General features: G+C 41.0%; 1 protein-coding gene across 1 annotated transcript; it reads right to left on the reverse strand.

Annotated features, from left to right (window-relative positions):
* Positions 1 to 270: 270 nt before the first annotated feature.
* Positions 271 to 24,240, reverse strand: ZNF317 (zinc finger protein 317). Its single transcript, XM_055429340.2, has 7 exons — positions 24,060 to 24,240; positions 14,351 to 14,470; positions 13,593 to 13,735; positions 13,049 to 13,175; positions 12,500 to 12,595; positions 11,934 to 12,016; positions 271 to 11,428 (listed from the first exon to the last, which is right to left on the reverse strand). The coding sequence occupies exons 2-7, from the start codon at positions 14,448 to 14,450 to the stop codon at positions 10,109 to 10,111; spliced, it is 1,869 nt and encodes a 622-aa protein (XP_055285315.2). The 5' UTR covers positions 14,451 to 14,470; positions 24,060 to 24,240; the 3' UTR covers positions 271 to 10,108.
* Between the last annotated feature and the right edge of the window lie 735 nt (positions 24,241 to 24,975).

A 24,975-nucleotide genomic window follows, 5' to 3' on the forward strand; every position in this document is an offset into this window, starting at 1 on the left:
ATTCTACCTAATTTTCCAAAAACCACATATTCCTAATGCTGTACAAACTATTCCAGAGTACTGAAAAAGAGGAAAAAAATTTCTAAGTCCTCTCATGAAGCAGACATAATACTAAAACCCAAACCAGAAAGATAGTTCTAAGAAACCATGTATCAATTACTCATGAATACCAATGCAAAATTCTCAACAAAATACTAGCAAACAGAATCCAACAACACATTAAGAAAATAATATACCATGGCCAATGAAATTCATTCTCAGGACACAAAATTTATTGAGTGTTGAAAATTTATTAATATATTAATAAATCAGAGGAAGAGAATCACAATCCTCCTCACAGATGTTCAGAAAAACTCTGACAAAATACAGTACACATCTATGATAAAATATTTAAGAACATAGAATACCTTCTCAATATGATAAAATATTGATCCTTGAATAACATGAGTTTGAATTGCAGGAGTCCACTTACACATGGATTATTTTCAAAAAATATGTATTGCAATCTGCAACTGAATCCTTGGATGTGGAATCATGGATATGGAGGACCAAAAAAGTTATACACGGATTTTTTACTATGTGGAGTGTCAATGTCCCTAACCCCCAGGTTGTTCAAGGGTCAACTGTATATTTCATTCCAAAAGACATTTATCTTAATCAATGGAAAAACAGGGTATTACCCCTAGAACAATACAAAAATGCCCTCTATTATCATACTAGAGGTACTAGCCAATGCAACCACATAGGCAAAAAAAAAAAAAAAAAAATGAAAGGCTTGAGAACTGACAAACAGGGACTTCCCTGATGGTCCAGTGGGTAAGCCTCCATGTTCCCAATGCAGAGGGTCTGGGTTTGATCCTTGGCTGGGGAACTAGATCTCATATGCATGCTGTAACCAAGAGTTTGCATGATGAAACTATGAGTTCAAAATCACAACTAAGACAGCACAGCAAAAATAAACAAGTATTTTTTAAAAGATTGATAAACAAGCAAAGCTCACTCAATCTGTAGATGATACAGTAGTATGTATGCCTGGAATATCCCAGAAAATAAATAATAAAATGAACTAAAAAAAAAAAAAATGAAAGAATTCAGTGAAGCAGCAAATTATAAAATCAAGATACAGTATTAGTAGCTCTCACATACAAAAGCTGTGAAGACATAATGGTTGAGAAATTTTAATTAACAATGTAAGATTAAATACTTACGGAAAACCTAATAAGACTAGAATACTTGTAAAAGAAAATTTTTAAACATTCCTGACAAACACTGAAGTAGACTTGAACAAATGGGAAAACATACTGTGTTCTTGGATAAGACAACTTAACATTATAGAGATATTAATTCTCCACCAAGTTAACTTACAAATTCAAGGTAATGCCAATAAAAACACCAATAAGCTAGTATTATGGAGATGGACAAGGTAACAGACAAGTAAACATCATCTCCCCAAACACACACACACGATACCAAGGAAAAGACTGAAAAAGATAAACCATGAGGAGAAAGTAGTCCATCCAGATATTGAGACTTATTATAAAGCTTCTTCTTTATAATTTAAACACTGTGGCATGGTGTGTGAACAAATAGAACAGTAGAATAGAATTAAGCCTAAATTTAGACCCAATGCATACGGAATTCAGTATATGACAAAGGTGGAAAATTCGTGGGGTGAAGATGTACTTTTAAAATAAATGATGTTGGGTTAATATAGAAAAAATAAAAATCCTACTTCATACTCTAACAGAAAAAATCAGTTCCAAGATGCAGACCTAATGCATACACAAAAACAATAAAACTTATAGAAACAAATGTGGAGTATCTTCTTGCCCTCAGGGTAGGTAAATGTTTCTTACACAAAAAGAGGATGCCCATAAAGATTAGATGACATTAAAATTAAGAACTTATTTCATAAAAGGATAACAATTAAAACAACGAAGAGACAAGTCAGAATGGGGAAAATAACTTGCAAAACATATCCAGCCATAAGGCCCACATCTGGAATATATAAATCAGTGCAAAAAATGCAGGCAAATTTGGTATCATCTGATGACTCACTGGAAAAGACTCTGATGCTCGGAAGGATCGGGGGCAAGAGGAGAAGGAGACGACAGAGAATGAGATGGCTGGATGGCATCACCGACTCGATGCACATGAGTTTGAGTGAACTCCGGGAGTTGGTGATGGACAGGGAGGCCTAGTGTGCTGTGATTCATGGGGTCGCAAACAGCTGGACACGACTGAGCAACTGAACTGAACAAAACCAATTCCATAAAAGAGCCTGTTCGAAAACTGTCTACAAACACTGGAAAACTGGCATCATTTATGAAATATGCATTGCATATGACCCAGTGATATTAGTCCAGGGTATAAACGCAACAGAAACTCATGAATTTATGCACTATCAGAAATATTAAAATATGCTCATAGCAGCATTATTTACAATAGCCTCAAACTGAGAAGTCAAATGTCCAACAACACAAACTGGTTAAATAACTGGAATAGTCAAACAATGAAACACAATAAAATGTACTACTATCTCAGTTCAGTTCAGTCGCTCAGTCGTATCCGACTCGTTGCGACCCCATGAATCACAGCACGCCAGGCCTCCCTGTCCGTTACCAACTCCCAGAGTTCACTCAAACTCACCTCCATTGAGTCGGTGATGCCATCCAGCCATCTCATTCTCTGTCGTCCCCTTCTCCTCCTGCCCCTCAATCCCTCCCAGCATCAGAGTCTTTTCCAGTTAGTCAACTCGTCCCATGAGGTGGCCAAATTACTGGAGTTTCAGCTTTAGCATCAGTCCTTCCAATGAACACCCAGGATTGATCTCCTTTAGAATGGACTGGTTGGATCTCCTTGCAGTCCAACGGACTCTCAAGAGTCTTCTCCAGCACCACAGTTCAAAAGCATCAATTCTTCGGCGATCAGCTTTCTTCACAGTCCAACTCTCACATCCATACATGACCACAGGAAAAACCATAGCCTTGACTAGATGGACCTTTGTTGGCATAATGTCTCTGCTTTTTAATACACTATCTAGGTTGGTCATAACTTTCCAAGGAGTAAGTGTCTTTTAATTTCATGGCTGCAATCACCATCCGCAGTGATTTTGGAGCCAAAAAAAATAAAGTCTGACACTGTCTCCACTGTTTCCCATTCTATTTCCCATGAAGTGATGGGACCAGATGCCATGATCTTCGTTTTCTGAATGTTGAGCTTCAAGCCAACCTTTTCACTCTTCTCTTTCACTTTCATCAAGAGGCTTTTTAGTTTCTCTTCACTTTCTGCCATAAGGGTGGTGTCATCTGCATATCTGAGGTTATTGATATTTCTCCCAGCAATCTTGATTCCAGCTTCTGCTTCTTCCAGCCCAGCGTTCCTCATGATGTACTCTGCATAGAAGTTAAATAAGCAGGGTGACAATATACAACCTTGACGTACTCCTTTTCCTATTGGGAACCAGTCTGTTGTTCCATGTCCAGTTCTAACTGTTGCTTCCTGACCTGCATACATGTTTCTCAAGAGGCAGGTCAGGTGCTCTGGTAGTCCCAACTCTTTCAGATTTTTCCACGGTTTATTGTGACCCACACAGTCAAAGGCTTTGGCATAGTCAATGAAGCAGAAATAGATGTTTTTCTGGAACTCTTTTGCTTTCTCCATGATCCAGCAGATGTTGGCAATTTGATCTCTGGTGCCTCTGCCTTTTCTAAAACCTGCTTGAACATCTGGGAGTTCACGGTTCACATATTGCTGAAGCCTGGCTTGGAAAATTTGGGGCATGACTTTACTAGCATGTGAGATGAGTGCAATTGTGCGGCAGTTTGAGCATTCTTTAGCATTTCCTTTCTTTGGAATTGGAATGAAGACTGACCTTTTCCAGTCCTGTGGCCACTGCTGAGTTTTCCAAATTTGCTGGCATATTGAGTGCAGCACTTTCACAGCATCATCTTTCAGGATCTGAAATAGCTCTACTGGAATTCCATCACCTCCACTCGCTTTGTTCGTAGTGATGCTTTCTAAGGCCCACTTGACTTCACATTCCAAGATGTCTGGCTCTAGGTCAGTGATCACACCATCGTGATTATGTTGGTCGTGAAGATCTGTTTTGTGCAGTTCTTCTGTGTATTCTTGCCACCTCTTCTTAATATCTTCTGTTTCTGTTAGGTCCATACTATTTCTGTCCTTTATCCAGCCCATCTTTGCATGAAATGTTCCCTTGATATCTCTAATTTTCTTGAAGAGATCTCTTGTTTTTCCTATTCTGTTGTTTTCCTCTATTTCTTTGCATTGATCGCTGAGGAAGGCTTTCTTATCTCTCCTTGCTATTCTTTGGAACTCTGCATCCAGATGCTTTTATCTTTCCTTTTCTCCTTTGCTTTTCACCTCTCTTCTTTTCACAGCTATTTGTAAGGCCTCCTCAGACAGCCATTTTGCTTTTTTGCATTTCTTTTCCATGGGGATGGTCTTGGTCCCTGTCTCCTGTACAATGTCATGAACCTCCGTCCAGAGTTCATCAGGCACTCTATCAATCAGATTTAGTCTCTTAAATCTATTTCTCACTTCCACTGTATAATCATAAGGGATTTGATTTAGGTCATATCTGAATGGTCTAGTGGCTTTCACTACTTTCTTCAAGTTAAGTCTAAATTTGGCAATAAGGAGTTCATGATTTGAGCCACAGTCAGCTCCTGGTCTTGTTTTTGCTAACTGTATAGAGCTTCTCCATCTTTGGCTGCAAAGAATATAATCAATCTGATTTTGGGGCTGACCATCTGGTGATGTCCATGTGTAGAGTCTTCTCGTGTTGTTGGAAGAGGGTGTCTGCTATGACCAGTGCGTTCTCTTGGCAAAACTCTATTAGCTGTTGCCCTACTTCATTCCGTGCTCCAAGGACAAATTTGCCTGTCACTCCAGGTGTTTCTTGACTTCCTACTTTTGCATTCCAGTCCCCTGTAATGAAAAGGACATCTTTTTTGGGTGTTAGTTCTAAAAGGTCTTGTAGGTCTTCATAGAACCGTTCAACTTCGGCTTCTTCAGCGTTACTGGTTGGGGCATAGGCCTAGATTACTGTAATGTTGAATGGTTTGCCTTGGAAACGAACAGAAATCATTCTGTCGTTTTTAAGATTGCATCCAAGTACTGCATTTCGGACTCTTTTCTTGACCATGATGGCTACTCCATTTCTTCTAAGGGATTCCTGCCCACAGTAGTAGATATAATGGTCATCTGAGTTAAATTCACCCATTCCAGTCCATTTAAGTTCACTGATTCCTAGAATGCCTGTGTTCACTCTTGCCATCTCCTGTTTGACCACTTCCAATTTGCCTTGATTCATGGACCTAACATTCCAGGTTCCTATGCAATATTGCTCTTTACAGCATCGGACCTTGCTTCTATCACCAGTCACATCCACAACTGGGTATTGGTTTTGCTTTGGCTCCATCCCTTCATTCTTTCTGGATTTATTTCTCCACTGATCTCCAGTAGCATACTGGGCACCTACTGACCTGGGGAATTCCTCATTCAGTATCCTATCATTTTGCCTTCTGATACAGTTCATGGGGTTCTCAAGGCAAGTATACTGAAGTGGTTTGCCATTCCCTTCTCCAGTGGACCTCACATGGATCAGTTTCACAAAAATTTTGAGTAAATTAAAGAAAGACACTACAGAACGTATACTCTTTGGTTCCATTTGTACAGCGTCCAAAAATAAAAATCCAAGCCATGTTATCAGAGCCAGAACACCGGTCACTTGTGGGGAGTAAGGCAAGGGATGTTATTTGGCGAGGAGTTATCAGGAATGCTAAAACACGTAAAACAATTTTCTTGCCTGCTTACATGGATGAGTTCATGTGACAATTTAGCAGTACATGAGTTAAGACTTCCCTGGTGGCTCAATGGCAAAAAAAACTGTCTACCAATGTAGGAGACGTGGGTTTGATCACTGGTTTGGAAAGATGCCCCGGAGAAGAAAATGGCAACTCACTCTAGTATTCTTGCCTGGGAGATCGAAATCCCATGGAAAGAAGAGCCAGGCAGTTTACAGTCTTTGGGTTGCAAAAAAGTCAGATATGACTTAGCAAATAAATAACAACAAAGTATGAGTTAAACACTTTTCTGAAGTTCAGCAACACCTGTTTTAAGTTGTACCACACACAAACCATTACACAAACAGTTAGAAACACCTTTGGCATTAAGATAAACTGAACATGCACAGACCTTACAACCTAACAATTTCACACTCCTGGAATAACCAACACTCCAGGAAGTGTATTATACAGTTTCTTACAACAGCATTGTTAATAATCAGTGAAAGTGGAAACATTCCAGGAACTGTACATCAGCTATTGTTAAACAAATTGTGGGATGATAAGGAACCACTTATCCGAAGTGAAAATGAAACTACAGCCACATTCAATGTGACTCTCGAAATAGCCTTACTAGTCAGCCAAAAAGTTCATTTGGCTTTTTCCTAATATCTTACAGAAAGACCCAAGTGAACTTTTCGGCCAACCCAATACTAGTACTGTTACTTTTTTATTTTCAAACTCTAAACTTTTTATTTTGTATTGGGCTATAGGTGATTAACAACGTTGTGGTAATTTTAAATAAACAGTGAAGGGATTCAGCCATACATATACATGGCTGCATTCTCCCATAAATTCTCCTCCCATCCAAGCTGCCACATAACATTAAGCAGAGTTCCATGTGCTATACAGTAAGTCCTTATTAGTTATCCATTTTAAATACAGCAACTGGACACCGTTATACTTAACTTGAACTCTGCAATGAACTTCTAACAGATTTCTGTTTTTGTATCCTATCCCTCTACTCAGCTAACCAACGCAGAAACCAATAAGATTCTTTAAAACAGAGATGGAATAGTTGTTACTTCTCTGTACAGAACCATCCACTGACCTTCCACAGAGAATAAAAGGCGAAGTCTTTCCAGTTGACTCACAAGATGCCTCCGTGAAAAGGATCCCAATCCAGCTCTGAACTTACCACCATCTGTGACTCCCAAGCTTGCCAGATTCCAGCCACACTGGCCCTAGCAAGCAAAATTCTTTTTCCATGACCTCTGAACTGCCTCGGGTGCTCCTGCCCACATTAGAATGTGGCGCACACTTGCAGGGAATTTATATCTCTGCTCTATAATGTCCCCTTAAGCAACAGGTTTTCCCTATCCATAAAACAGATTCACTGAAGCCCCACATCCCTGCCATCATCAGGGCACTGATGCTTAAATTTTGGGGCACTGAACTCACTGCCAATATACCACATATTTACTCATTTGTTTATCACATGCCTTCATCCCATGTAGAATGTGATCACCATAAAGGCAAAAATCCTGATTCACTGTTATAGACTCAGGGCACAGAACAGGGCTTGACATAAGAATGAACTTGAAACACGGGCACAGGGACCTCCCTGGTGGTCCAGTGGGTAAGACTTGTGTTCCCAAAGCGGGGGGCCTAGGTTCCATCCCTGCTCAGGAAACTAGAGTCCACATGATGCAACTAAAGATCCTGTATGCCACAACTAAGACCTGGCACAGCCAAATAAATAAATATTTAAAACGAACAACAAAAAAGGCACTACAACTTGTTAATAAGCTGACCTCAAACAAATAACATTAAACTTCCTTGCCTCAGAATGCCCATATGCAAAAGGGTGTTATTGGCGGTACCTATTTCTTAGGGTTTTTGAGAAAACCAATACATTTACTTCAACACAAGTCAAGAAATAATGCTTAAGCACATCAGACATGAAATACAATTTTAAAAACAGGGGTACAAGGATTTTTGTTGTTTAGTCACTAAGTCATGTCTGACTCTTTTGCGACCCCATGGACTGTAGCCTGCCAGGCTCCTCTGTCCATAAGATTTCCCAGGCGAGAATAATGAAGTGGATTGCCACTTCCTTCTTCAAGGGATCTTCCTGACCCAGGGATGGAACCCCGGTCTCCTGCAGTGCAGGCGGATTCTTTACCACTGAGCCACCAGGGATGCCCTTAAGGATTTTTAAAAATCCAAATCCAACAATTATAAGCAGATTATACCCACATGTATAGCAGCAGCTACCCAACCCCACTAATGACCTGATGCATGGATTATGGACAACATCCAATCTGGTACAGTAGAACATTCCCACCACCAATAAAACAATTATTAAATAGATTAAACAATGAAATATCCAAAGCAGCTTAAACCAATAACCAGTTTTATTTTTTCTCATGTAATAGTAAGTCTGGAAACAACAAATCCAGGGCTAGTGCAGACACTCAAAGAGACCACCGAGGAAGCCAAGATTATTGTGATTTTTCTGCAGTTAACTGCCCCACCCCTCTTGTTTAGCCTGTGGCTTGCATCCTCATGGTCATAAGATGAATCTTTAACCTAGGTCCTGGATCTCTTCTCAAGGTAAGAAGGGGAAGAACAAGGAGGGGGAAAAAAATGTAGAGAGGAATCCAGGTAAGACAGACCCTTTTTCAAGCACTTTCTCACAGCCTGTTTCGTGGCATCTGCTTTTTTTGTCAATGGCCAGGCTGTGGACACAGACTCTACTAGTTGTAGGAAAATCTGTAAGAGATTTTCTAAAATAGCATACCTTACTAATCAGAACTTGGATCTTTCTGATATGAAAGAAAAAGATACTAAAGATGCAACTACAAGTTTAGGTTACTTGTGGCTGGACAAGAAGCCAAAAACATTTCAAAGGAACAATTTGATAATGACATCCTGCTCTGATCACAACTTATTTGAATTAGATATTTGTAACAAACAGGTACTAAAAATACCCACATGTTACACAGCACATGACACTATTCTAAAAAAACAAACAAAAAAAACCCGTTCAAAGTTGTCCAAAAGGAAATAAACACATCACAAATGAAATTATAGTAGAAGTACTATGTACAAACCTTCTATGATGAGGCATGAGGGTTATTTGCAAGACCATAACCTTAAAATTAAAGACTGAAAAATTAATGAGCTAGGGTCCATTTTCGTGATAGAAGACTGACTGATAAGAGCAATTCCACATGTACTGAGAAATCCTAATGGGGAGAGAATTCTCATACACACACGTGAGAGGGCTGTGGATAAAACTCCACAGAAGGATTGTCTGCAGTGTGGGTTCTCGTGTGATTCCTAAAACAATTACACTGAGTATAGTTTTGAAGCTGTAAATAGGAATTTCTCATAATATGAGTACCCACGTGTTTCACAAAAACATTAGGAATTGTTGGTTAAAATTTCTCAACCTTAGCAATACTGACATTCTGGGGCACATACTTTCTCCCTCTTGAGGAAAGCCCCTGTGCATTGTAGGATATTTAGCAGCATCCTTGGTGTCTTCCAAAACATGCCAATGGCAACCCCCCTCCACTTTTAAAGACCAACGATGTCTTTAGACTTTGCCAAATGACCCCAGGGAGTTAAGTTATCCCCACTGCTGTAGATAAAGAATTGGCAATTTTTTTTTCTGTAAAGGGCCAGAGAGTTGAGTATTTTAAGCTTTGTGGGCCAAAAGTGGTCTCCAACATTTTCCTTCTTTAAAAACACAACCACTATTCTAAACTTGCCAGATGCATTAAAACAGACAGCTGGCTATAGCTTGCCAACCTGTTACTGGCTTTCCCGTGGTCCTTATTTCATAGATTTTTCTCTTTAGTGTGATTTCTCTCATGAGGGATACAATCAGACCAGAAAAGTTTTGTCCAGTCATGGAATTTACAGAGATCCTCCAGGATGAGCTTGTTCTCGTGCCCAGAAGGTACAAGGTGGTACTAAAGTAATTCTGACATTAAATACCAGGTTAGGGGTTCCCTCTCAAAGTCCTCCTGTTTGTTGAGAGCTACATGTACACTGACGGCTTCTTCGCACCTCAGATACATGTTTTTTCACCCACTGTGAGTTCTCACATAGTTCCAATGCGACATGGAAAAACCAAAGTCTTTCCACAGTTTTTATACAAACTGGATTTCTCCCAACTTAATAATTTATGCCCAGTGAGATGAGTTCCTCAAAGCTTCCTGCCTTCCTGACACTTGCCAGGTTCCCTGCCAATCTGAGTTCTCATGTTTTTCTTTAAAAAAGATGTGTCACTGGAGTCTTTTCCACACCGATGACACAAAGAACTTCTCACCCCGGTGAGTTTTCACATGGCTCCTGAGGGACGAATGGTCACTGAAGGCTTTCCCGCAGGCCAGGCACTCATAGGGCTTCTCCCCAGTGTGTATCCTCCTGTGCACATTGAGGTTCGAGCCAATGCTAAAGGACTTCCCACAGTGGTCGCACTCGTAGGGCTTCTCTCCTGTGTGACTTCTCATGTGAGTCTTGAGGGTTGACTGGTTTCTGAAGGCTTTCCCACACTGTCTGCATTCAACACGCTTCTTCACGAGATGAATGCTCATGTGCCTCCTCCGGGATAAATAGTCTCCAAAGACCTTCCCGCAGGCAGCACACTCGTAGCGTCTCTCTTGGGTATGGATCTTCCTGTGTGCAGTTAGGTTGGAGCTCGCACTGAAGGCTTTCCCGCAGAGGTCGCACCCATATGGCTTCTCTCCAGTATGGGAATTCATGTGTGTCTTGAGGATGGACTGGTTCCTGAATGCCTTCCCGCACTGTCTGCACTCCACAGGTTTCTTTACAATGTGAATTCTCATGTGTTTCCTCCGGGACAGGAGGTCTCCGAAAGATTTCCCACACTCTTTACACTCGTAGGTTTTCTCTACTGTGTGGTTCTTCCTGTGCAAGTTAAAGTTTGACTTCCACCGGAAGGCCTTCCCACACTGCGTGCACTCGTAGGGCTTCTCCCCGGTGTGATTCCTGACATGTTCTTTGAGATGGGAGGGGTGCTGGAAAGACTTGCCACAATCATGACACTCGTAGGGTCTCTCCCCAGTGTGTGTTCTCCTGTGGGCAATGAGGTGGCAGCTCCGGCCATAAGCCTTCCCACATTCGTCGCACTTGTACGGCCGCTCCCCAGTGTGGACTCTCATGTGTATCTTCAGGGAGGAGAGGGTGCGGAAGGCATTCCCACATTGAGTGCAGTCGAATGGTTTCTCTGTGAGGTGAGTTCTTGCGTGACTCCTGAGGGCTGAGGGGTCATTGAAAGCCTTCCCACAGGCACTGCACTCGTAGGGCTTCTCCCCAGTATGTATTCTCCTGTGCCGTGTGAGGGAAGCACTTGTAGTGAAGGCTTTCTGGCACTGATGACATTCGTGCATCTTCCTCCCATTGTAAATGCTCACGTGTTGGGTTACATGGGACCTGTTTCTGATAGTCACCCCGCAGTCCTGGTGGTGATACGGTCTCTTGCCAGTGTGCCTTCCCATCTGCTGAGTGAGATGAGTGCCTATGCTTAAGATGTCAAACAGGTTAGAGTACTCCGTGGACTTCTCTCCAAGCTGACTGCTTTCCTGTTGATGGAGAGGGAGCACTAAGGCATTAAGGAACTGACTAAGGCATTTCCCATGTTTGTTACATTCCTAAGACTATCCCCACATAAACTGGTTTAAGTAGAAACACACTGTAATTACTAATGATGTCACAATCTGCAAAGCAAAATATTGCTCCTGCCCTGTATGGACTCCATCAAAGAAAGAAATAAATGAATGCCATGAATGTAACTTTCACAAAGCTTCTTGCATATATACTTTGTTAACTGTTTAAAACTAAATTAAGCCAACACTCAACATCTGAGATGTAGTTATAGAAATAATTACTCAATAGGATTTTAAGAAAAGTCTGGGGCCAAATTCAGGGTTTTCCCCAAACTGGTAATATTATCTCTATCACTGTTTGCTCTTGGGGGTGGCTGAGGGGAGTGGGGCACCTGCCTGGTTTTGAGAAGCTTGTCTAATTCAGGCTGCCCCCATCCTCTCCCAGTATGGAAGATTCAGAATTATTCCAAGGAAATCTTACCACTGTCACACCATTAGATGTTTCCTTCCCAAAAATATCTTCCATAAGAATTGACCATTTGGTTTTAGATGGCGTCGCCCAATCTGAAACAAATTGGAAAAATATCAACCTGCAGATGAAGGAAAATGGTGGGATGACGGTGACAAAAACAGAGGTGTCTTTCTTTGCAGATACAAACCATAAAGAAGAAAAGGGAATGTGAGAGTGGAGAACACACATAAGTAAAAAGGACTCAGAGATTTGAACATGTGAGACATTTGGCAATGAAGGGGGTAGAAATTTAAGTTGACTCACTAAGAATTAACTCCTCAAATACTGACACTGATAATGATATTAAGAGTATGACCAGGAAAGTGGAATAGGAAAGAATGGGACAAAGAGCCCACATAGCCACCTCAAATTTAAAGATGAAGGGACACCGAAACAAAGACTTTTGAGAGGATGGAGGTTCAGTGAAAGAGAAAGGGCATTTTCAAGCTGGGTGAGGTTTCCCAATGAAACCCCATTCATCCCCATCGCTGGCAAGAGCAGATTCTCAGTAGCACTTGCGTCTGCCTGGTGCTTACCGGGACAAGGGCCTCGGTGAAGTTCCCGATCCTCTGCCCTCAGCTCCTCTTCTTGCTCCAAGTGGGAGATGAGGCTGGGTTTGCCCACCTGGCACCCTACTCATGGGGAAAGACATATGTTGACAGAGGATTGTGCAGAGGACCACCCCTTCCAATAGTCTGGGGTCAGTGTTTTGGTCTTCAGTGTTCTGAGGATGGACAAGTCTGACTTAGGAGCAGCAAAATGGCGGTGCCACATTTCTAAGGAACACAGTGAAAGGCTTTCATAAAACACAAAACCCGAAATATTCCCATACATTTTGCCCTTCAAAAGAATGAGGATTTCTTAACTCAGAAAACTATGCCCAAGCTCAGTCACACATAACCTCCAAAGTCAATGCAGTGGACAGATCTCCATATCCAAAGGGAGATACCACTAGGGCAGGGACCAGGTCAACTTGTTCATAACTGTATTCCAAATCCCCACACAGTTCCTGAGCCACAGCAAGCACTTGTAACAAGGACATTTGATTCATGAATGAACGAATGAAGAAATGACACCAGCCTTACCCACTGAGGCAAGGTTGCTATAGTTCTCCAGCATCACATCTTTGTACAGTTTTCTCTGAGTAGAGTCCAACAAGGGCCACTCCTTTTCAGTGAAGTCCACAGCAACATCCTGGAAAGTCACTGACTCCTGAAACACCACACACATTTGGGCTCAGTGAGAACCCAGCCTGTGTTAAAAGATGGCTGAAGATAAAGAATACATGTGAGACTCTAAACACAAGATTTTCAATACAGGGCTCTGGGGTCTAAACATTTACTTTAGAAGACAGTCCTCAGATGTTTTCTCTTCCTTATGAGATAATTTCATCCTATCTCATTGCTTCAAATGCAACTCTGACAAGGGATCAAACCTCCCTTCACTTCTAGCCTGAGAGCTTTGAGCTGTATGATGAAAAAACAACCTGTTACATGTAATTTTCCCTAACATCCCTGATACCAGCCTCACAACCTTCTCTGGCTCTTCCTCTTGCACTCTGATCAGGCATCCATCAGCCCAGATGAAGACCCTCCCCCACCTTTAGGGGTCTTAAAGAGCTTGGTATACCTGGGATGGTTCAACACTGGTTGATGTATGAGGCTCCAGGCCATTGCATGCAAACAGGTCCACATCCTGGGGACAGGAATGGTCTTTTGAAGAAAGAGGAATTTCTGACTCATGGATATAGGCAGGCTCCTGGTTGGGCATAGCTAGAGAAGAGAGAACCCATGAAGATTAAAGCCCATCTGACACTCGCAAATCAGGAAATGATCCCATACTAATTATGTGTGTGTGCAGTGCACATGCCCCAATCACAATCACACACACACACACACATTGTGTAACAAGCCAGAGCAGCCCTGCTCCACTCAAGGAGAGGAAAAAGGGTGGTGGGTCTACATAGCCATAAAGAAAATGACACATCCTCAAAATAAAAGAAAGAAACTAATATACAGTCTCAAAAAAAAAAAAGAAAATTATATACATTCTCAATTTATGAGTGAAGAAATGAAAGCTCTAAGAGATGGAGGTATTACTTTCCTCAGATTTATCAAAATAATAAATGGGTTATCAATTACCTGTAGCTTTCTTTACTCACAAACTACAAACACTCCCTGTCTCACCCAAACTCACAAAGACCCTGAATCAGACATAATTGCCAGGGGAGCTCTCAGGACTTTGCCCCACCCACTTCAGTTCACGCATCCTCCACCACTTTTGACCTGGCAGCCCTCCCACAAGCTATGCACATCCTTGCCCTCAGTGAAGTGGCAGGAGCCACAGAAGCTTGATTTCTGAGGACATTCAATACCTGAAGAACTTACCACATGTGGGAGCCAGGCCAAGAGTTGCCATCTTGCGAGAATGACAGTAAATCTGCCTGAAGAGCAGGGCCTGGGACCAGGAAGCTACTTTCTCTCTCATGGGTCTCCTGGGGCAGACATCTGTAGGAAATGAGAGAAAGACTACTAGGTGTAGTCAAAGGTTTCCTGTCTCTCCCACTCACATGACAATTCTGACTTTTGTTTTTCAGCATTTCCTCCTTTGAGCAGCAAGTTCTATCTCATCCTGGGCCTTAACCTTGCTTAGGTAAAACCTCCAGGCAACATGGTGGAGGTCCTGGACCCACCTCAACTAAGATTCAGAGGCACTCTCTCAAGTAATGTGTCACCAATTGTTATTCAGTTGCTAAGCCAATGGAGAAGGCAATGGCAAGCCAATGGAGAAGGCAATGGCAAGCCACTCCAGTACTCTTGCCTAGAAAATCGCATGGACAGAGGAGCCTGGTGGGCTGCAGTCCATGGGGTTGCTACTAGTCGTACACGACTGAGCGACTTCACTTTCACTTTTCACTTTCACACATTGGAGAAGGAAATAGCAACCCACTCCAGTGTTCTTGCCTGGAGAATCCCAGGGACGGCGGAGCCTGGTCAGCTGCCGTCTACGGGGTCGCACAGAGTCGGACACGACTGAAGCGACTTAGCAGCAGCAGCAGCAAGCCATGTCCAACTCTTTGCAACTCCATGAACCATAGCCCACCAGGCTCCTCTGTCCATAAAATTTCCCAGGCAAGAATACTGAAGTGTTTGCCATTTCCTTCTCCAGGGGACTGTCCCATCCCAGGGATCAAACCTGCATCTCCTATTTGGCAAGTAGATTCTTTATCACTGAGCCACATGAGAAGTCCATGTCACCAATTACAGTTATGATAAACTCTGTCACTCACTAAACACTTAGGCTCCAGACTTATTCAAGGCTCATCCTGGCTTATGACGGTTCAAGTAACCATGAGGAGGATCCATCTAGGACCATGTGTTCTGATCTCCAATGCCTTCTGGCCCCATACTCGATGTCAGCATACACAACTGTGGGCTACAGCTCAGGGCTTGTCATCACTAGAATCAGGTTTACCTAACAATGATTCAAAAATTTGCTCTCTGGACAAAATCTCCTACACAATGTATACCCTGTTAGACAAGAAGTGCCAGAAAGACAAAGATTTTTCACTTCTTTGTTTTGTTCACTGCTGCAGTGTCTGAAGGGCTTCCCAGGTGGCTCAGTGGGTAAAAGAACCCACCTACCAATGCAGGAGACATAAGAGATGCAGGTTCGATCCCCGAGTCAGGAAGATCCCCTGGAGAAGGAAATGGCAAAATACTCTCCAGTATTTTGTCTGGAAAATCCAACGGACAGAGGAGCCTGGCGGGCTACAGTCTATGGGGTCACAAAGAGTTGGACATGACTAACAGACTGAGTACGCAGTGTCTGGAACAGTACCTCAAATAATAAACAGGTTTACAGTGAGTGAAAGAATGAATGGTGACAAATAAGCTGACCCACATTTCTCTTCATACTGAGATGACATCCCTGGGCCTTGGAGTCTTGGGAAGATCACAAAGGATGGAACTTGGAGGGGAGGAGGATCCTGTTCAGATCCTATGAGATATATGTTGACACAACCTTGGCCCTCACTGTTCACCATCTGCGATATGGGGCAAGGTACACAGTGGTTCAAGCCTGGATGGAGAATGCACGCACATCAATTTCAAACCTATGGAATATTTTCAAAGTCTCATGGTAATGTAAACTATAGACCAGAGCAAGGTTCTGGAGTATTTCTCATCTGAGCAATTATACCACTTGTTGAGAATTGGTGACCCTGGATACAGATCTCAGCAGCACACAAGCAGAGTTAACGCCACCATGTATTCTGCATGCTCACATGCATTTCTACCTCACCCTAATCTCACCCCTGCTCCTCACAATTACAAAAGACCTACCTTCATCGTTTTTCAGTCCAAAACACATTCTATCCTTTACAATTGTTCTATTATGATTTCTCCTTTTGTGGCCATAATTCCTCCAATATTTGATTTAAAATCCCCATATTCAATTTTGTAATACAACCCAGAGATATTCAGAATTTGCAGGTGGAACTACTATAGAGAGAATAATCTGTTACTTTTATTAAGTGGTATTTCTGCCCCTGCTAGAATTGTTTCCACCAGTCATTCCTGTAGGCCCAAAGACACAATAGTTTTGAGAACACTGCAAGCCCTTTTTTTTACTCCAGAAATGTGTTACAGTCATAAACTAACATCTCTATACTTCACTAGCTTTCAACCAACCAGATGAAATGTCCCAGGGGATAAAAGGACAGATGAATACTTTTGTTTCCAACAGGTAATCTACATATACTGGTTAAATCTTCCACTCAAAACTATTTTAAGAGCAATATAAAATAAACACAGGTATTTTTTAAAATCATTCACACGCTGGTAATAAATATGCAGAAATTTTAAAATGTGTAATTTTAAAAGGACAATTACAATTGTTAAAGGCAAAATGTTGAAATAAAGAGTTTCATCAGATTACACAGCCCGCCCCCCTCAAACTAAAAAAAAAAAAAACTCCTGTTTTTCAGAGTCTTACACAAAGTGTGGTCCTCAAGCCAGCTGCATAAACATCACCTCCGTTCCGTTCCGTCGCTCAGTCGTGTCCGACTCTATGCGACCCCGTGGACTGCAGCCTACCAGGCTTCTCCGTCCTTGGGATTCTCCAGGTAAGAATATCACCTAGAGAACTTTAATAATTCTGATGCCCAGTTCATATCCAAGCCCAATTAAATGAGAGTTTTGAAGTAGACAGATGAATCTATTTTATTAATAACGAGCACTAGAGGTGACTTTTACACAGGCTTAAATTTAAAAACCACTTCTAGAGAATAAACATGAGGGCACACAGATAAAGAGACGATAAGTATAAAGAGCTATGGGGGACAGAGGAAAATGGCTGAACTGATTCTAAATAGAATTCTAAAAGGAGAAGGTAGGAATCCAGGCAATTATTGCAAAACACAATAGCTGTGAATGTCTCATTTCAGAAGACAAATATAAACAGACTGAAGATAAAAACAGATCACAGTTAGATACAAGTAAACTGAACCAGAGAACAAAAATGGCAAAAGAATATCTGAACAACAGCCCAGGAGGAAAAAAACACAGGTTACCTTTAAAGCAATGGTTCTTAAACTTCAAGTTGCATCTCAATCACCTGGAGAGCTTGTTAAAACTGGAAATGTATTTCAAAAAACTCACATTGCTAGGCCCTAGCCCCAGCTTTTGACTCCGAAGATATGGGGTGTGAAATACAAAAATATAAATTTCTAACAACTTCCCAGGTGACACTGATGCTATTGGTCTGAAGAACACACTTTAAGAATCACTGCTTTAAAAAAGTAAAACATTAGGCTGACACCTGACTTCTGACCAGCAACAATGGGAGCCAGAGATAGTGGAACATCTTCATGGCTCTGGAATATACTTTAAAAATCAAAATGTCCATTAAGATGGCAAAATAACATCATATTTGAACTTGCCACTCACAGAAAAGAGAAATTCTAAAATAAACATTTTAGGGAGAAAGGAAAATTCAAGGAAGCAAAGACTGTTAAGAACTTACACCAAAGGGTCCAAGAACCAAAGAAAGAATACAACAAGGAAAATGTGTAGGTATAATGAAACTAAACATGACTATACACGATAATCTCTTTTGAGTTTAAAAAAAAAAATGACAGAATTAGAATGCATGATCAGTGACATCCCCGATGGTCCAGTGGCTAAAATTCTGTTCACAATGCAGAGGGACCAGGTTCAATCCCTGGTCAGGGAACTTGACCCTGCATGTCACAAAATAAGGATGAAGACTGAAGATCTTGTTTGCCACATCTAAGCCCAGGTACAACCAAATAATTAAATAAATATTTTTTAAAATAATAAAATGATCAAAAAAACCATGTAAACGAGAGTGATAAGGTATCAAAAATCTAAATTTCATGAGTGAACAAGGATAAAAATTCTCCAAGACAACTATTAAGATAAGACACATAAATAAATTATACACACACACACACATAGATAAATTCAAAACATGCAAAGAAAAAAGTGAACAAAATTCTCAAATCAAAAGAAGCTAGAGGGTGAAAAAAAAATTGCTATAAAAAAAATGACCAAACATTTCAACTACAGTAGAGAGATTCTCAAAATGGAGTAAAAACAATCCAGTTATATGGTGTTTGCAAGAACATCTAAAAAATAAGGATACAGCAAGAATGGAAAGGTAAATGGGCTTCCCTTGTGGCTCAGCTGGTAAAGAATCTGCATGCAATGTGGGTAGACCTGGGTTCAATCCCTAGGTTGGGAAGATCCCCTAGAGAAGGGAAAGGCTACCCACTCCAGTATTCTGTCCTGGAAAATTCCACGGACTGTACAGTCCATGGAGTTGCAAAGAGTCGGATATGACTGAGTGACTTTCGCTTCACATTCAAGGTAAATATTTTTTTTTAAATCTGGTTTAAATATTTTAATACCAGAATGAATTAAAGCAAAAAGGTTAAGAGTGAAAACTGAGGAACTGCATAATGAAAAAAGCTATAACCCCAAAAAAAGCTATATGCTGTTTTAGCTATATACTAAATATGTTTTAGCTGTTTTAGCCTCAAAAATACAGGGGAAGGGTGGTAGGTCTCTAAGGAGAATGGACAAAGCCACTCTCAACATTACATTCAAGCAGACAACTCAATAACTACATGCAGACTACACAAGATGAAATAGTATTTCCTAACTATAAAATCCAATCACACATGGGGTACAAATGTGTGTCTCAGAGAATGCCATCAAACTGACGACAGTGTAAGTTAGCAAACAATAACCAAAAGATAACCAGAAAAAGGTCACAGAAATGAAAACTAAAAGTCCTAAATAACTTTCATGTCAAAGGAGTCATAGTATTTGATAATACTTAGAACTGAAATACAGTAGAATACTCACTACAGTCCTTTGGGACATGCAGGTATCCAGCGTAAGAAACTGTAAAGAAAACGTGCCAAGAAAGTAAAAGAAAAAAATTATGAAGAACACAAAGTTATGAAATAGAAAACATACATATTATAAAGTGGTTCAATCAAGCCAAAAGTTTTAAGAGAAAAACAAAATTGACACAATTCTGACAGGACTTATTTAAAATAAAGGAAAATAAATATGAGAATGAAAAACTGGTAACATTACACATGTATCAAGCATTAAAAACACAGTAACAGATGACTTCATGGCAAACAGACGGGGAAACAACGGAAACAGTGACAGATTTTATTTTTGGGGGGCTCCCAAATCACTGCAGATGGTGACTGCAACCATGAAATTAAAAGACACTTGCTCCTTGGAACAAGAGCTATGACCAACCTAGACTGCATATTAAAAATCAGAGACAAAGGTCTGTCTAGTCAAAGCTACGGTTTTTCCAGTAGTCATGTATGGCGTGAGAGTTGGACCATAAAAAAAGCTGAGTGCCGAAGAACTGATGCTTTTGAACTGTGGTGTTGGAGAAGACTCTTGAGAGTCCCTTGGACTGCAAGGAGATCCAACCAGTCCATTCTAAGGGAGATCGATCCTGGGTGTTCATGGGAAAGACTGATGCTAAAGCTGAAACTCCAATCCTTTGGCCACCTGATGCAAAGAACCACTCACTGGAAAAGACCCTAATGCTGCAAAAGATTGAAGGCAGGAGGAGAAGGGGACGACAGAGGATGACATGGTTGGATGGCATCACTGACATGATGGACATGAGTTTGAGTAGGCTCCGGGAGTTAGTGATGGACAGGGAAGCCTGGCATGTTGCAGTCCACAGGGTCACAAACAGTCGGACACGACTGAGTGACTGAACTGAACTGAAGAGCATATTTTAACAACTTTGATTATACAATTTAGCTTTAGATGAAATGAATAAGTTCCTAAAGAAATTTTATTTACTATAATGAAATAGTGAACTTGGATGCCCTTTGACTCTTAGAGAACTGAAACAACAGCTTTAGAAAAAAAAAACCTCCAGACCCCAATGGTTTTTCCTGAAGACCATCCCCATGGAAAAGAAATGCAAAAAAGCAAAATGGCTGTCTGAGGAAGCCTTACAAATAGCTGTGAAAAGAAGAGAAGCGAAAAGCAAAGGAGAAAAGGAAAGATATAAGCATCTGAATGCAGAGTTCCAAAGAATAGCAAGGCAAGATAAGAAAGCCTTCTTCAGCGATCAATGCAAAGAAATAGAGGAAAACAACAGAATAGGAAAGACAAAAGATCTCTTCAAGAAAATCAGAGATACCAAGGATGGGCTCGATAAAGGACAGAAATGGTATGGACTTAACAGAAGCAGAAGATATTAAGAAAAGGTAGCAAGAATACACAGAAGAACTGTATAAAAAAGATCTTCACGACCAAGATAATCACGATGATGTGATCACTCACCTAGAGTCAGACATCCTGGAATGTGAAGTCAAGTGGGCCTTAGAAAGCATCACTCCGGACAAAGCTAGTGGAGGTGATGGAATTCCAGTTGAGCTATTTCAAATCCTAAAAGATGATGCTGTGGAAATGCTGCACTCAATATGCCACCAAATTTGGAAAACTCAGCAGTGGTCACAGGACTGGAAAAGGTCAGTCTTCATTCCAATCCCAAAGAAAGGAAATGCCAAAGAATGCTCAAACTACTGCACAATCGCACTCATCTCACACGCTATTAAAGTCATGCTCAAAATTCTCCAAGCCAGGCTTCAGCAATATGTGAACCGTGAACTTCCAGATGTTCAAGCAGGTTTTAGAAAAGGCAGAGGCACCAGAGATCAAATTGCCAACATCCGCTGGATCATGGAGAAAGCAAGAGAGTTCCAGAAAAACATCTATTTCTGCTTCATTGACTATGCCAAAGCCTTTGACTGTGTGGATCACAATAAACTGTGGAAAATTCTGAAAGAGATGGGAATACCAGACCACCTGACCTGCCTCTTGAGAAACCTGTATGCAGGTCAGGAAGCAACAGTTAGAACCGGTCATGGAACAACAGACTGGTTCCCAATAGGAAAAGGAGTACGTCAAGGTTGTATATTGTCACCCTGCTTATTTAACGTCTATGCAGAGTACATCATGAGGAACGTTGGGCTGGAAGAAGCACAAGTTGGAATCAAGATTGCCAGGAGAAATATCAATAACCTCAGATATGCAGATGACACCACCCTTATGGCAGAAAGTGAAGAGGAACTAAAAAGCCTCTTGATGAAAGTGAAAGAGGAGAGTGAAAAGTTTGACTTGAAGCTCAACATTCAGAAAACTAAGATCATGGCATCTGCTCCCATCACTTCATGGCAAATAGATGGGGAAAAGTGGAAACAGTGTCAGACTTTATTTTTGGGGGCTCCAAAATCACTGTAGATGCTGATTGCAGCCATGAAATTAAAAGATGCTTACTCCTTGGAAGGAAAGTTATAACCAACCTAGACAGCATGTTAAAAAGCAGAGACATTACTTTGCCAACAAAGGTCCGTCTAGTCAAGGCCATGGTTTTTCCAGTGGTCATGTATGGATGTGAGAGTTGGACTGTGAAGAAAGCTGATCGCTGAAGAATTGATGCTTTTGAACTGTGGTGCTGGAGAAGACTCTTGAGAATCGCTTGGACTGCAAGGAGATCCAATCAGTCCGTTCGAAAGGAGATCAATCCTGGGTGCTCATTGGAAGTACTGATGCTAAAGCTGAAACTCCAATACTTTGGCCACCTCATGCGATGAGCTGACTCACTGGAAAAGACTCTGATGCTGGGAGGGATTGGGGGCAGGAGGAGACGGGGACGACAGAGAATGAGATGGCTGGATGGCATCACCAACTCAATGTACATGAGTTTGGGTGAACTCCAGGAGTTGGTGATGGACAGTGAGGCCTGGCGTGCTGTGATTCATGGGGTCACAAAGAGTCGGACACGACTGAGCAACTGAACGGAACTGAACTCATTCCCTTTTAAAGAAAAAGTGATTATACTCTTAGGTAAAATATTCCAGAGTTTGGAAAAAAAGAGAGAACACTCCCACCTCATTATGAGGCTGGCATAAAACTCAAACAGAAAAGGAAAATTACAAGCCAATTTCACTGAAATGTAGAACGGTTTAATTCTGTAATTGGTTTAATACCATTACCAGGTAAATAAGATAATCATGTTTTTCACTTATTCATTTAAAGCACAAACAGAACTAGAACCTACAGAACAGGCATAGTTTGAGATGACTAAAGTACATCAACACATCAAAGTAGATGCTGGAAAAAAAAAATCACTCAGTAAGAGTGATTTTCATGACAAAAAACTCTCAGATTAGGAAAAAGGAACTTCCTTTACCTATTTAAAAAAAAAAAAAAAAAGCCTTCAGGTAACACTCAAGTTGATTCCCCTTAAGGTCAGAAAGAAAACAGGATTGCCTCAAGCTGGCTTTTCATACTCCATTCAATGCTACTGGAAGTCCAACAAAGAAAGTAAATAATAAAAATAAATGTGTGAAACGAAAGAAAAGCATAAATATACATCAGTACCTTCCAAGGAATAAAACTAACAATAACAAGACCATTATATCTTTCTTGCTGATACTCATAAAACTTTACTGAAAAGCATTAGAGAAGATGTAACCAGTTAACTGTAAAATTCAATGGCATAATGCCAATATTCTCAAAATTTATACACACGCACAGGTGTGTGTGTCTGTGTGTTTATGTGTGTGTGTGTGTGTGTGTGTATAAAACACAATTTGCAAATAAAACCACAGTATATGGAACTTTGTAAACTGACTAAAATTTAAGTCACTATGTATCTAAAAAGGAATGGTAGCCACATGTCTCTGAAAATACTTGGGTGCATGTAATTCATAAGTAATTACCAAAATTAGGAAATACATTTTTAAGAAAACATATAAGCAGTAAAATCCAGGAAAAAAATCATGAAGAAGGAGGTGGATGCAGTTCAGAAGAATACAGGTTTCTGAGTTTTCATAATCTTATTTTTCTTGTCCTAGTTTGAGGATTCACTTTATTCTTCTTTTAATTTTGTGTATTTTCATACTTTGGGGGGGACATATATGTCTTATATTCTAATAAAAAAATTATTCGAAGGGAAAATAGAAAGCACCAAATAAGATGGCAAAAGTCAATGCAAAATATTAGTAATCACATTAAATATTAATGGACTAATTCTCAAGTTAACAACATTGAAGTGCATTTTTCAATCTAGTTATAGACTATTTACAATGGCAGTCAACTAAAGTAGATAACAGAAAAGTTTAAGTGTAAAAAAGCATTCAAGACAAATGTTAACTGAAAGAAAACCGGTGTGCTGCTATTAACATTAGACAAAAATGACCACAAAGCAAAAGGTTGGTAGTTTATCCTTGTGTCTCCAATTCCTGACTCATATATCCACCTCAATAACGTCCTGAACTCATCCGGAATGGGCTTTTTTGTCCCCACCACAAGATGTCAATTTTTTTGGACGACATCACTGGTGCCTCACCCGGGTCCTAAACTTCGTCACCAGCACTTCATACCGCTTATCACAGGTTCTAAAACACACTCCTGCCTGCCTTCCCGGTCCCAGGTCCTGTCCCCTGTTACCTCCGCCGGCCTTTTGGGCCTCCCGGGTTCTCATGAAGGGTTAAGTGAGGAAAGCGGGACTTACATCACCGACAGTAGAATCGTGGGAAGCAAAGGTCACGGAAGCTGCAGTCGAAGGGATGACAAGTTCATACGGAAAGTCCGATCGGCCGCGGGGACCAAGAGCTTGTAAGAAGCCACAGTGGACCACTCCTCTTCCCATGTGTATAGCAGCAACACTCTCCCCCCAAGAGTAATGGCTTCCGCTTCACTTCCGCCTTCTAAGTGTCGCGGGACTTCAAAACTGGACGCGAACAAGGAAGCACAGAGCGGAAAGGGTTCTGGGAAATGTAGTTTGGGAATTAAATCGGGCCTGAAGGGGTTGCCTAGGTGTAATCTATGAACCAGGCACATTTTCTCCAATTTATAACTGTTCAAGTCCCTTGGTAATCAGTTTTCAGGCCTCTTTTCGTCCTGTGTCTATGTTAGCACTTAATCTTACCATTTTAAGTAAACGGTGCTTTTAATAGATACATTAAAATGCCACAAATCAAACTCCTGACTGCATCTTATCAACATCGAATAATAGCAACCCCATCTTTCCACATTTCCATTATAAACTTGACAACAGGCTGGACTCTTCTCCCTCCAACAGAGAATGCTCAGTTCTACCTTGATCATCAGCCATGAATCTTACTGCTTTGCAAGAAATATTTTTCCTGAGTCAAGAAAGGTGACAGCAGCGCTTGAAACTAAGCAGGATCCATCTTATCCTTTGTTGCCCTCTTCTCCTGCCTTCAGTCTTCCCCAGCATCAGGGTCTTTTCCAATGACGGTTCTTCCAATCAGGTGGCCAGAGTTATTGGAGCTTCAGCTTCACCATCAGTCCTTCCATTAGTGTTCACGGCTAATTTCCTTTAGGATTGACAGATTTGATCTCCTTGCTGTCCGAGGGACTCAAGGAGTCTTCTCCAGCACCACAGTTTGAGAGCATCAATTCTT

Source organism: Moschus berezovskii, chromosome 8, assembly GCF_049115385.1.
Source record: "Moschus berezovskii isolate FMDL1 chromosome 8, NW_MosBer_1.0, whole genome shotgun sequence".
NCBI lineage: Eukaryota > Metazoa > Chordata > Mammalia > Artiodactyla > Moschidae > Moschus > Moschus berezovskii.